General features: G+C 46.4%; 1 protein-coding gene across 1 annotated transcript in view; it reads right to left on the reverse strand.

The window, feature by feature from the left end:
• LOC311323850 (SH3 and multiple ankyrin repeat domains protein 1-like) overlaps window positions 1-7689 on the reverse strand; it is a gene marked incomplete at its 3' end in the record, with an annotated part of 33448 nt that extends 25759 nt beyond the window's left edge. The window contains exons 1-10 of the mRNA XM_084456150.1: window positions 7189-7689; window positions 4872-5075; window positions 4206-4277; window positions 3966-4074; window positions 3403-3554; window positions 3043-3210; window positions 2653-2694; window positions 1588-1704; window positions 274-351; window positions 55-121 (exon numbers count right to left, since the gene is read on the reverse strand). Coding sequence (XP_084312276.1) covers window positions 55-121; window positions 274-351; window positions 1588-1704; window positions 2653-2694; window positions 3043-3210; window positions 3403-3554; window positions 3966-4074; window positions 4206-4277; window positions 4872-5075; window positions 7189-7671 — 1492 coding nt within the window. The 5' untranslated portion in view covers window positions 7672-7689. The remainder of the gene's footprint in view (window positions 1-54; window positions 122-273; window positions 352-1587; window positions 1705-2652; window positions 2695-3042; window positions 3211-3402; window positions 3555-3965; window positions 4075-4205; window positions 4278-4871; window positions 5076-7188) is intronic.
• Between the last annotated feature and the right edge of the window lie 4920 nt (window positions 7690-12609).

Consider the following 12609-nt stretch of genomic DNA (forward strand, 5'->3'; position numbering starts at 1 on the left):
ATCTATCATCTCTCCTCTTCTCACGGGGAGACCAAGTAAACAACCAGGACTTACCTACGTCTGTGTCTCTATGGTTTTTGATGATTTCCCCCAGTTCAAAATGGCCAGACATTACTGCTACCTTCAAAATACACAAAAGAAGTTATATTCTAATGTTATACAATCAGTTTGTCAAATTATTCCCTGGATAAATGTTTAATATCAAGAGTGTGACCAAAGCCACAGTCTGTGGACTCAGTTGATGTACAAATCGATTCAAGTTGCTATAGATACCTGGAAGGGGGTTTGTCCATGTTTGTTCTTAGCCTCCTTATTGGCCCCTCGGTACAGAAGAACTCGAACACAGCTCTCCTGATTGGCCAGGGGAAAAGGTAAATATTATTTAATGTGGATGAGGCCAAGTCACGCACTACCTTGGAACCCTTGGGTCAGTTGTTCAATAGATATGAGACAGTATTTCTACAGTACCTAATAGTTATGACACAGTATTTCTACTACTGTACCTACTGTAATAGTATACACAGTACTGTATTTCAACAGTACCTTGTAGAGGAAGTATTTCTACAGTACAATGTGGAGGAAAATATTCATGTATGCTGTGTGCAAACTAAGTTAGAAAACTGATTACAAACAGTGTGTGGAAGGGCAAAGACAGATACGTCCTCAGTGGAAACTCACTGAGGCGTACAGAAGTGATATGAAAAGTCAGTTGAAGGTTAGTTGTGTGACTAGAACAGTATCAACATGTTTTCGTGTTGTAGAAGAGTCTAGACCTCTCCTACAGGGGCCCTGTCTCCAACTTGATCTCTCATAATAAGGACTTGTCTTGAGAAAGCTCAGAATGAGGGCTAGGATGCTCACACACGTGATGAAGTAAGATATTCCTATGAAACAGGAACATGTCTTGATGTGTTCCTCCTGGTGCTGTATAATAAATGCTGTGCTCTGTCTCTGTTCAGAGGGGCATTCTGCTGTGGTTCAGTGTGTTACACTGTTGCCTCACAGCAAGAAGGTCCAGGGTTCGATTCCCGCCTTTCTGTGTTCTGAGTTTGCATGTTCTCCCAGTGCTCACTCAGGTTCCCTCCACATAGAACCCCAATATGAAAAACATGCAGAAGAACAGATGTTCTTCAGTCCTGTCCCTGACCACTGAGCCCTTGGACTTGGTCCCCGGGCGCCATTGATGAAGCTGCCCACTGACCCGCTGTACATGCATGTGTTTATGTGTTGTACAGTATGTTGTGTGTCGCCTCTCACTTACGCCTGTGTTGTGTGTAACTGCAGTGTGACGAATAAATGACTCCAAGGTCCAGTATTCATTAATTATTACACCTAGCAAGTGTTTTGTCTCCATGCTTATACATATTAAAGAACTAGACTGGGTCTAGCTAAGAGTGATTGTGTTTTCTCTTTGATTCATCTCACCATAAGTACAAATTTAGGCAAATTCCACAACATAACCTAAGACATTTCACGCAGTAATTCTATAGTACCCAAGAGATAAGACAGTATTTCAACAGTAATAGACATGACACAACATTTCTACAGTACCTAATAGATACGACACAGTATTTCTACAGTACCTACCCTATTGTAGAGAGCAGATATGTGAAGTGCGGTGTTCCCTGAGCCATTCTGAGAGATGGTATCTGCCCCATAGAACAGCAGGTGCTCCAGGTGCTGGGCAAAACCATTCTGGCAGGCCTGTGGGGGGGGGGGGGTCACATGTAGAGCGAGGATTTTAAAATGACATAGATAAAGTAACCCAGGCAGAGGTTAGGAAGGGGGGGGGACACAGAGAGAGAGAGACCCACAATTGTCCATACAGGAAACGGTCCCATGATGACAACAGAGCAGAAGAATGGGAAGCTCTGGATTACATTGCTACCTAAAGATTGTGTGAGTCAGACAAAAACAAACAAACAAATAACTCTCTGTAGGGTTTCCTTAGTCATATTTTTGCAGACAAAAGACAATCACAGCCAGAATGGAACACCATGACAACCAAACTGAGGTGCTGACAGAGCATGAGAAAGCGCCTGAGAGAATGACACATGTGGCACCAATTACACCATCAGTTACATAATGATCTAAGACAGAGAGAGAGACAGGGAGAGAGAGAGTGAAAGAGAGAGAGAGAGGGGGGGGAGAGAGAAGGAAAGAGAGATAACAGCTAATGTCTTATCAGTATTGGACTCAATGTGAGATGATTTGCGATGAGTATTAAACTCAAATTAAGCTCAACATGACTCGAGAGTAAGACTCTCTGACATCATTTCTGTTCTTTCAGTCCAACCAATTTTGCTTCTCCTTCATTTCATGTTCTGATCTGTAACCAGGGGTGTAGTGGTGGTCGCTGGTTGTGGGGCCATGCCGCTCTTCCCCTAAAACTTAATACATCCGTTTATGTGTGCGTTATGTGTGATGGCGTCGTTAAATTGGAGCCCCTCCCCCACAGACTAAAGAAATCCCCACTATCCACCACGGTCTGTAACCCCTTTCAGACCATAAGAGCTGGCCTAGGCAGTCACTTCTTCTCAAAAATCTGTGTCATGTCACACCCATTAACAACCCACATAGTTATCATACAAGAGTATGTGGGCGAAGCTACAGTATCAATGAGCGGCAGCTGGGCATGACATGAGGGGGTACCTTGTGTATTTCTTGCATTCCAAATTCCTCTTCATCCCTGAGCTATGGGGAGAGTGGAGGAGGAGGAGGAGGAGGAGGAGGGGAGTAGGAGGGAAGGAGAATGGGGAGATGAGTGAGAGAACGCCCCTCAGGGGAGGAGGAGGGGGGTTAGATGCTGAGAGTGGAGAGAGAGGGATGTGTGTACGTGGCGTTATGTGTTTTACAATGTAGTTAAGACGGAACTTTACAAACCTGAGGAGCAACAGACATACAGTACGGCATTTACACAGGTGACCACATGACACGTTTTCATTATTGACAGTCAGTGTGACGTCATAGAGGGATTAAACGGAACGACAGATCAACATACAGATAAAGTATAGACAGGCAGGTGGACAGGCAGGTAGATACCTGGTGAGACTCGTCCCAGCCATTCTCGTCCCTCACCCCCAGCCTGGCCCTGTAGTAGAGCAGGGTCTCGCAGCAGGAGGTGTCGCCCCCTGTCAGCACGGTGTGGTACAGCGGGGGCAGCCCACAGCGGTCTCTGTAGTCAGGAGACACACCCATGGACAGGAGGGCCTGAGGACAAGATCGGGGCAAGGGGGAAAAAGAGACTAAGGAATGTGTCTATTATTGTGTGTGTGTGTGTGTGTCTTTAGGTGTGTGTGTGTATGTGTGTGTATGTGCGTGTGCGAGTGTCTGTGTATGTCTTTGTTTGTGTGTGTGTGTGTGTGTGTGCATCCTATGTATTATGTAGGGAGGTATGGTTACCAGGAGTGCAGCGTGGTTCTGTGCCCTGACAGCCTTGTGTAGAACCGTCAATCCATCTCTGCTTCTGAAGTCCACATGGGCCCCAGCCTGGATCAGAACCCTGAGGCCCTGCACTGACAGACCGCTCTGAACCGCCACGGAGAGGGGGCTCTCTGGAGGGAGGAGGAGAGAGAGAAAGAGAGAGAGAGAAAGAGAGAGATAGACAGATAGACAGAGAGAGAGAGAGAGAGAGAGTATTGTATATATTTGCTTTGGCAATACTTGAAGTAATTTCTTCTCATGCCAATAAAGCATCGACATTTAAATTGAATTGAAATTGAGAGAGTGAGAGAGAGAAATATAGAAATAGAGAGAAAGAGATGAACTGAGAAATAAGTAGCAATAGAGAAAGAGAGAGAGAGAGAGAGAGAGAGAGAGAGAGAGATATAGAGGGTAAGGGAGAGAGAAAGACAAAGATAGAGTCAATTAATGAACAGTCAGTTGTCTTCCAGAACCACGAGGCTAGCTTCTGCCCAGAGAGCCCATGTCACAGTCCTTATGTCTCGGGCGGGTGTTTAACTAACCTCCACTCTCAGGGTCGTGGAAATTGGGGTCGAGACCTTTCTCCAAGACCTTTGACATTTTCTCCAGGGCGCCACTCTGAATGTAGTCCAGAAACTTCTTCAGACTCGCCTAGAAGAGCAGGAGGTTCACCAGAAAAAGTTTCTTTCTGCCACATTCAGGAAGCTACAGCTCCATAGAAATAATGTGTGTGTGTGTGTGTGTGTGTCTGAAGGTAGTTATAATCGTTTAAGAATTAATACCTTGGTGTGAAGTTTTGCAAGTAACTTTTCATCAAGATTTGTCTGTTTATAAACCCTGGTCTTGTACCTAAACTGCAAAACAGAAGATAAACATTAATTCAAACACACTCAGTTGAGACACAACCAAACTAAACACAGCTGCTTTATTTCATTTCTTGGTCTAATTTTCCTATTCATATGACCTTTGACCCCAGAGGAGAATCTAAACCACAAGGTGGGGCCTCTTTCTGAGACCAAATCAACCCCTCACCCACCCTAGTCAAGAACATGCAGCCAACACGCCACTAGAGGGCACTACAACATCAGTCCAGGCATATCACACACAGCATAGCAACCCCAGTGGTGCAATGTGCATCTTCGCAAAAAAAAATAAATACATAAAGTATGTCATGTCACACCCATTAGCAACTCACTTACTGGAACACTGAAAGCACTGATAACAAGTTTGTCTCGTGCCTAAAAATAAACAAGCTTGCAATTCCTGTCAGTATCCGTGCGATGACTCTGGTATTGGTCTGGCATTTTTCCATTAGGCTAATAGGCTACCCTCTAACTGCTCAAGGTAAAAGTGCGTTGACCTTGAACTTGATGGATATACACCTCTCTTGAATCTCTGTCTCTCTCTCTTTGAAACTCTCCCCATTCCACCTCTTTCCCATAGTATACCTCCAGGTAAGGCACCCCCTTCTCAAAGGATTGTGGGTAGTGTCGGAGCGAGCGCTCTTCCTCCAGGAACATGGCGTCGCGTCCGTCGCCAGCAGGCTGGAACAGGCCGTAGTTGTAGACATCCCACAGAGACTCGCTCAAGGAGCAGATGACCTGCTCCTTAGCACTCCACACCGTGGAGTCCGGGTCGAACTGCAGACACCTCTGGGTGGAGGTTGTCAGAGAGAGAGAGAGAGAGAGAGAGAGAGAGAGAGAGAGAGAGAGAGAGAAATAACGTGTTCACAAATGAGATAAACAAAATAATATTACACATAACATATGATGAGATATGAGATATATTAGATATATACCAAACAGCAAAGGCAAAAGTGTCCTTTCTTAAAACTCACAAGGAGAATAAAGCTCTTTTCATACAAACACACATGCATGCACGTGCACACACACACACACACACACACACGCACGTGCATGATCCACCAGGAGCTTGCTGGTCACAATGGACCAAAGCCTTTGATGTTTTATGTGCATCCGGTGCACATAATTAGATTTCACCCTGATTTTCTCCGCTGCCCAGTCCCCATACAGATCCATTTCTATACATGATTGTATTACGTTGGGAGAGGACAATCCCTTCATTTCTCTTCAAGGAACCCTATAACAGCCCATAAGAGTCTGGGGTCAGAAAGAGATAAATGGAGCTACAGAACATTACTGTTCCCTTCTTATGAACAGTAAGTCAAATTGCAGAGCTCAGCATATTCCCCCCCTCCTAGGTCTCTCCATCTCATACTGTAGCCAACACCATTGGCATGGCAACGTGTTCATTAGAGGAGCAAGGCACCCGTTGCCTTAGCAATGCCTTGGTGGTCCCTGGGAGGTACACCGCATGAGGACTTGTGTGTGTGTGTGTGTGTGTGTGTGTGTGTGTGTGTGTGCGTGTAATTCCTGGGAGAGAGGGGGTAATGTAATATATATGAGTATGGCACTTCCCATCCCTGCACTGTTTCAGAGAGGATTTTCTGTTTGGTTCTGCTCTCAGCACTTCTCCTCACACGGCCCAGCAGCACTGCTGAGACAATATTATTCCACTGAGATGGATCAATGTCTCGGCTTATGTTGTGTGATTCCCAGTGTTTACCAATTCATCATCTCTGCATCTCTATCTCGTTAATATACTCCTCCTTCTGTCTCTCCCTGTCTCTCTCTCTCTCTCTCTCTCACACACACACGCACGTGCGCGCACGCACACACACACACACACACACACACACACACACACACACACACACACACACACACACACACAGGCCTACTGTACACACACGCGCGAGCACACACTTGCTCGTTACCCAGTTTTAATATTTCCTCGTCTCCTCCCTCCCTCTCCTCCTCTCCGTCCCCCTTCTAATCAAGACTGATCATATTTCACGTGTGGGGTGCCGGGAGTGTTTGTTAGAGCTGGCGGGTGGGCGGACTACGATGCCTGCGGTTGACGCTGCTCTCAGACCGCCACGGACAACATCTCCCCGCGGTTCACGCCTTTTCACACTGCTAACTTCCCTTGGCCCTCCCCGAACTCATTAAAACCTGATTAGATCATTAGCAATTGCAGACAATTACTGTTATATTGAGGGCAGATGATCTGACATGTAGAACGGTTGGAATGCTCTGGGACTTGAGAACGGTAGAGATAGAATGGTGGACGGGGGGAGGGGTTAGCGCAGGGCAGGGCTCTCACCTGCTGCTGCCTGTGTTATGGGGCGTGAGTGGGCTGGACAATTCTCACCTGCCTCCGGAAGTGCAAATCAGTGCCAAACCCCTGTTAGCACGCTGTAATTATGGCGTTAGGCTGCCAGTTACATTGAATTATTAACCGAACAGATGTTCTTGCACATAGCTCAACGTCCAGAAGTCTATGGATGTTTTTCCTTCATGGATTTCTAGAGGCACCGGGGCCACATAATGGCCACCACTATTGACTTGTATTGTTGTAGTATTATATTCCTGTTCCTAACTGTGTCTGACTAATGAACTAACGAACAAACTAACTAACTAAGTAACTAAGTACTTAGTTACTTAGTTAGTTAGTTTGTTCGTTAGTTCATTAGTCAGACACAGTTATAACTAACTAACTAACTAACTAACTAACTAACTAACTAACTAACTAACTAACGTCTCTGTCAGGTCAACAACCAGGCTGATCAGGCTGAAATAAAATGCATTATTATTATTATTAATATTTTTATTATTATTATTATTATTATTATCATTGGCCTGGACTCATGTGTTATACTGCATTCGCATGTGATGCACCTACTGTCTGTTTGATGTCGGGGATCCCGATGCGGAACACCATCATGGTCAGGTGGGTGTCCTCCAGCGGCGCCACCGTCGTCATGCTACGCTCCATGTGGGCCCGCCTCTTCAGCAGCGCATTGGTCGGGGCCGGGTAATGGAGCTGCTGATTGGCTGCAACGTGGTGGTGCTGCAGCTTACCGGCCGTCTGCAGGTGAGGAGGGACTTGACTGGACGGGTACGGGACGCCGCGGTTGCCCGGGTGGCCGGGCCTCGGCGGCCGGTCTCCTCTCTGTCTCCCGACCACGATGGCCGACGGTTTACCCCCCTCCCCCCTCCCCAGCCTCCCGCCCTTCATCTCCCTCTCCCCCGGGCCCTCCAGCCCCCCGTTCTCCCGCCCCCCCTCCCCTCTTCTGTTGTCCCTCCTCTGCTCCTCTTCCTCCTCCTCATCCTCCCCGTCCTGGTCCTCCTCCCCCGGATAAAAGTGTTTGCTGTTTCCCAGCATCCTTTGCTGCGCAGTGTCACTGCAGGGAGGGCTGGCGGATGTTGCCGTCATGGCGATGTGACATGGCTGTCCCGTGCAACGTTGGCTTCACCGCCGAAAACATGCTGTGGGCAGAGAGGGGGGGAGGAAGAGAGGGAGAGAGGGCAATTAACTTTAATTGATTAACCACAGTGAAATCAATAGACAGTATTACTCTGACTGCGAGAAATTGAAATAGTACGTGTACAAAAAGAGCAGCAAAGCGCGACAAGAGTGTAGGCGCTGTTCATGAGAGGACCCCTACTCAGACACCAGTCCGATGGTAACAGTGGTATCCTACATGCGGCATGTGAACCAGCACAGCGCCGATCTCCATTTCCCATTTAGCTGCTTAGATCCCATGGGACGGACTATATATAAACTCTATGAATTAGCATCACAGGTTCATTGCAGGAGAGTGAGGACTGGTAGTTTAGCCATCGGCCAGTGGAGGGGAACATCTCACTACAGGCTAGCCTACATTCCAGTTAATGAAATCACCATCTATTGCTTTTATCTGGCACGACTCTGGCGTTCACAGCCCGACTCGCCCAGTTAAACAGTGTTTCACACTTCTGGATATTTGGCAGGCAGGCAGGGCCCTCCATATGTCCGGCCCTTGTTCTGCTGTGTGGCGTAGTCTGGCTACAGGGCTTGGCTGACTACAGGGTTTTGCCACTATGCTGATCTGGATCACTGTCAACGACCGGCTCCATGATGGCGGATGACGCCGGGAATACCCACAGCCTAATTGGCCAAGCTCTGAATCGGGAATGAAGTCCTGGAGTCTGAAATACATGGGGCTCAGTAATGAACTCTGATGGCCAGATGGCGCTCAATAAAACATGATATGAGGCTGTGGGGACAGCGAGCAGGTTGGACGTGGGGACAAAACAGGACAGAGAGAGACACGGGGGTTTCTTTCAGAAAACCACAGATGGAGGACAAAAGGGAGACGCGTCAATCGCATACATGACAGGAAAAATGGGTGAAAGAAGCACCAGTGTTTGAAAATCAAGATGGAATACGGCTGTTCGAAATGCAGGGCGCTCAACCCGCGGATCAATTGTTCCGATTGTTTACATCTCATTGAATACTGTGTCAGGAAGTTTGCCAGTTGAACACAGACAGGGGTGAGGTGGTGGTGGGGGGGTTGAACACAGACAGGGGTGAGGTGGGGGTGGGGGGGTTGAACACAGACAGGGGTGAGGTGGTGGTGGTGGGGGGGTGGGGGGGTGGGGGGGTTGAACACAGACAGGGGTGAGGTGGTGGTGGTGGGGGCGGGCGGGCGGGGGTGGGGGGGTTAGAGAGGGTGACAGTGGTGGGGGAGGGATACCCTGAGGAGCCAGTGAGTGATGTGGGGCGGTCAGTTGGACAAATCACTGTAAGCGAGTGTCTGTCAGAGGTGAGGCGGGGCAGCCAGGGAGGATGGAGAAAGGAGGAGGAAGAGGAGGAGGAGGAGGAGAAGGGGGGGGAGGTTGTCCGTCCGGCTCTGTAATCACTTTAGGCAGGGAGGGGTTGCTTTTCTACCATATAGGCCATCTCCGAGAAAATCAATCAGGCAAGTGATCTGGGAATTCAGAGACGCTGCATCAGTATCGCATTGTCCAGCCTATACATGTACTTCACAACTGCTGTTGACCAACTCTCGGGAACCTCATTCTACACCTTAACACCACGACTCTCGCTGACGCCACCTGGCTATGCAGTTCACAGCTCCCGCCTCACACGAGAAGTTGACGGACGCCATTTGTTGCTGTGCTGCTGTGTGTCAACACCCTGCGAGGTCTTAGGAGGTTAACACTGTCGCGCTGTCAACCATGTGGGAACGGAGAAGCCTGATTTATGTACTTTGTCTCGTTAAATATTTAAGAACGCCGAGTCTGCGCTGGGGGAGATAAGCGAAAAGAGGGACAGGCAGAGGATGGCCAGGCCAAGCTGGCGTCGGAGAGGCTAACTAATTGGAGAGAGAGCGAGCAAAAGGGGATAAGAGCAAGAGAGCGAAAGAAAGAGAGAGAAATAGATGTGTTTTGCATAAAGCCGAGTAATCAAATTGAGAGAGACAGGGAGAATGAGAGCGAGGGAGAGAGAGTTGAGTGGAAGGGTGATGGTATAGAACTAAGCCATAAAGGAAAAGAAACACGTAAGGGGAAGAGAATAGGATAGTCAAACCTAGCGGGGAATTAGAACAGCAGCAACCCCCAGTATACTGTACTTCAAGGAAAGTTAAAGGATAAATCTGCCTTGTCCTTTCGATAACCACTCAAACCATAATTTTACAAGCGAAAGAGAGCCCCGTGAGGACAGCTTTTTCTGAAAAGCTGCCCAGTTGAAGGGAGTCTGCCTGCCCGAAAGCCCGTTCCTGTCAGTAGCTACTGTCATGCTCGGCCTGAGCTCTGGTTTCCTCAGTATAAGACACCCCCAGAGACACCCGAGGAGAATGTTTGGAAGGGCTGGAAGATACTCATAAGTCCAAAAGGGCTGACACAGGCGCCCAGGCAGAAACCTGAGGAGATGGGTGGAAAGTGAGATGAGGATCAGCTGAGGATTAATCATGATAAGGAGGACAAAGATGGATGCTCTCCCTCAGCGCCCAGGAAGCTAAGATGGATGGATGGATTTGGAGAACAGGGATCGTGATATCACTATTTCCATCTATCTTTCCTCTGATAGAGAGAGATATAATCTAGGCCTAGATCTAATCTAGTTTTGTCTCCCTCATCGGCACTAAACATTAGGCTATAGGAAGGTAGCCTATAATTGGCAGGATTGAAGTGTGCAAATGGTACAGTTTTACAATGTCAATGAGAATAAATGTGCAACTTTACTTTGCAAGCTATAAACATGACTGTACTTGTAAGGGACACAGTACACCATAGCTACTGTATATCACAGGCCTAAATGAGCTGCAGTAGGCTACCTTTGTAAGTTGGTCCAATGATAGCACTAGCATGTCATCAGAAATGAGCGGGAAAGTCTTGGGGCATTGTCTGAATAAACATAGTCTTTAGCCTACTATATATTTAATACAAAATGGTACTATTGCATACTAAAAGTACTACATTGTTTAGTATGTACTATTCTATGAAAACATGTTTAATATGCAAGATTACTATCCAACGTCATCTAGCAAAAGTGATGTGAAGTCGGTATGGGCTTGCAACAAGATTGAGCTACAGAAGCCAGGCTGTTTTGTGTTATGTGCGGTGTATGTGAAGTTTCTGGACTTTGTAGTTAAAACTGTCTGTGGAAAAAAAGCAGCAGATATCTTACTTACAACAAGATTGAGCTAGCCAGGCAGTTTTGTGTTTATGTGTATGGTATTCATTCCGTTTGGAATATCCCACGATCTCTAGAAAGCATTAGCTAGCGCATGTAACATTAGCCATATTAGCTCAAGTTGGCTGGCACAGTTGCTGGTTAGTGATTTGAGACAAATCCCATCTTCTCCCGCGAGGGTTTATCAGTTGGCTGTGATTTGAGCTCTCATCACTAGCCTCTGGGCCAGTCAACTTGAGCTAATGCTTCTAGTTAGCTTTTTAGAGATTGTAGGTTCCAAAACTGAATAAATGCCGCACACATAAAAACAAAACTGCCTGGCTATACAGTTACTGTGTATCTTGTTGTTCTAAGATATCTGCTTTACTATGTCCACAAACTCCACATGCATTTTTAAGATAGGTTGCCAAATTACTGTCGCCTTAATGTCCATCATCATGGTTGATAAATTACTGACCGGAAACTGCACGGTATTGCCATCTAGTTTCCAAAATAGTATACTCTCAGTGTGAGGAGGATTTTTTTACATAGAAATATATAAAATATTATAGTAATAATAATAGTAGTACTACAGCCTTATTATGGGTATTCGGACATGGCCTAGGTCTTGCAGGGTTTTCTCCTCTCTGGGTCATTCTCAAGGGAATGGTCATAAAATGATGACGGCACAGGGCATTTTTCAGACCTTAAATGCACTGAATTCCTCACACACTCTCTCTCTCCATCTCTCACTATCTACCTCTCTCTCTCACACACACACTCTCCCTTTCCATCTCTCTCTCACCCTCTATGTAGGACAGAGCATGTGTATAGATATATTTTCAGTGTATCGGTCCCCAGAAAGTAGAATTGGAGTTCATCCAAGGAACAGATTGTCCCACTTTTACGTCCTGCAAAAGTAGAGCGGCCAAGTCCTGTCCTCCATATCCCTCTCTTTTCACTGGGTCTTCATCCTTCAACCTCTTTTACACATTTAGTCTCCTTTAAGAATTCCATGGATTGTTCAAGTATGTATTGCTAAGAGACAATTACATGACAAAGACAAGGAGTATTTATCAAGGCAGGTGTATTGATACGTTTCATGCGTATGGTTATCGTTAGCCATTGAAGAGAGGAGTGGTCAGGAGTATGCTACTGTATGCTCTGACGAAACAGATAATAATCTCTTGAGAGAGGATGTGGAGGAGGAGCTAAGTTAGAAAAAGCTGGGGTGCTACTCAGTGTAGGCCTACCAGTGGTACAGAAAGATAACAAACATTTTAAAGGTGCAATATGCAGGAAGGGATCTAAAATGGAAGTTTGGAAAAAGAAAGCTAGCAAATAAGAGTAAAACTAAGAAACATACTTACAGTATGACAAATTACATGTAGGACCTTTACAACAGACACTTTATATCATAGATATTTGGATGTGGTAAAATTACACCCTTCATTTTTAATCAAAAGGGTCATGCAGAGAGACGAGAGGGAGATCTAAAACGTCCTCCACATTTATTATACAACCACAATGAATTATTCTTATAGTAGTTTTCGCTGGTGATTACATTGAATATGACTGAAGAAATACAATGAAACGGTAGCGTGGATGATCATTGCTATAGGAAAAAAAATCCCCCTGCTGCCTTGATTCATATTACTGTAC

This window comes from Borostomias antarcticus (genome assembly GCF_949987555.1).
Source record: "Borostomias antarcticus genome assembly, chromosome: 22".
Lineage (NCBI taxonomy): Eukaryota > Metazoa > Chordata > Actinopteri > Stomiiformes > Stomiidae > Borostomias > Borostomias antarcticus.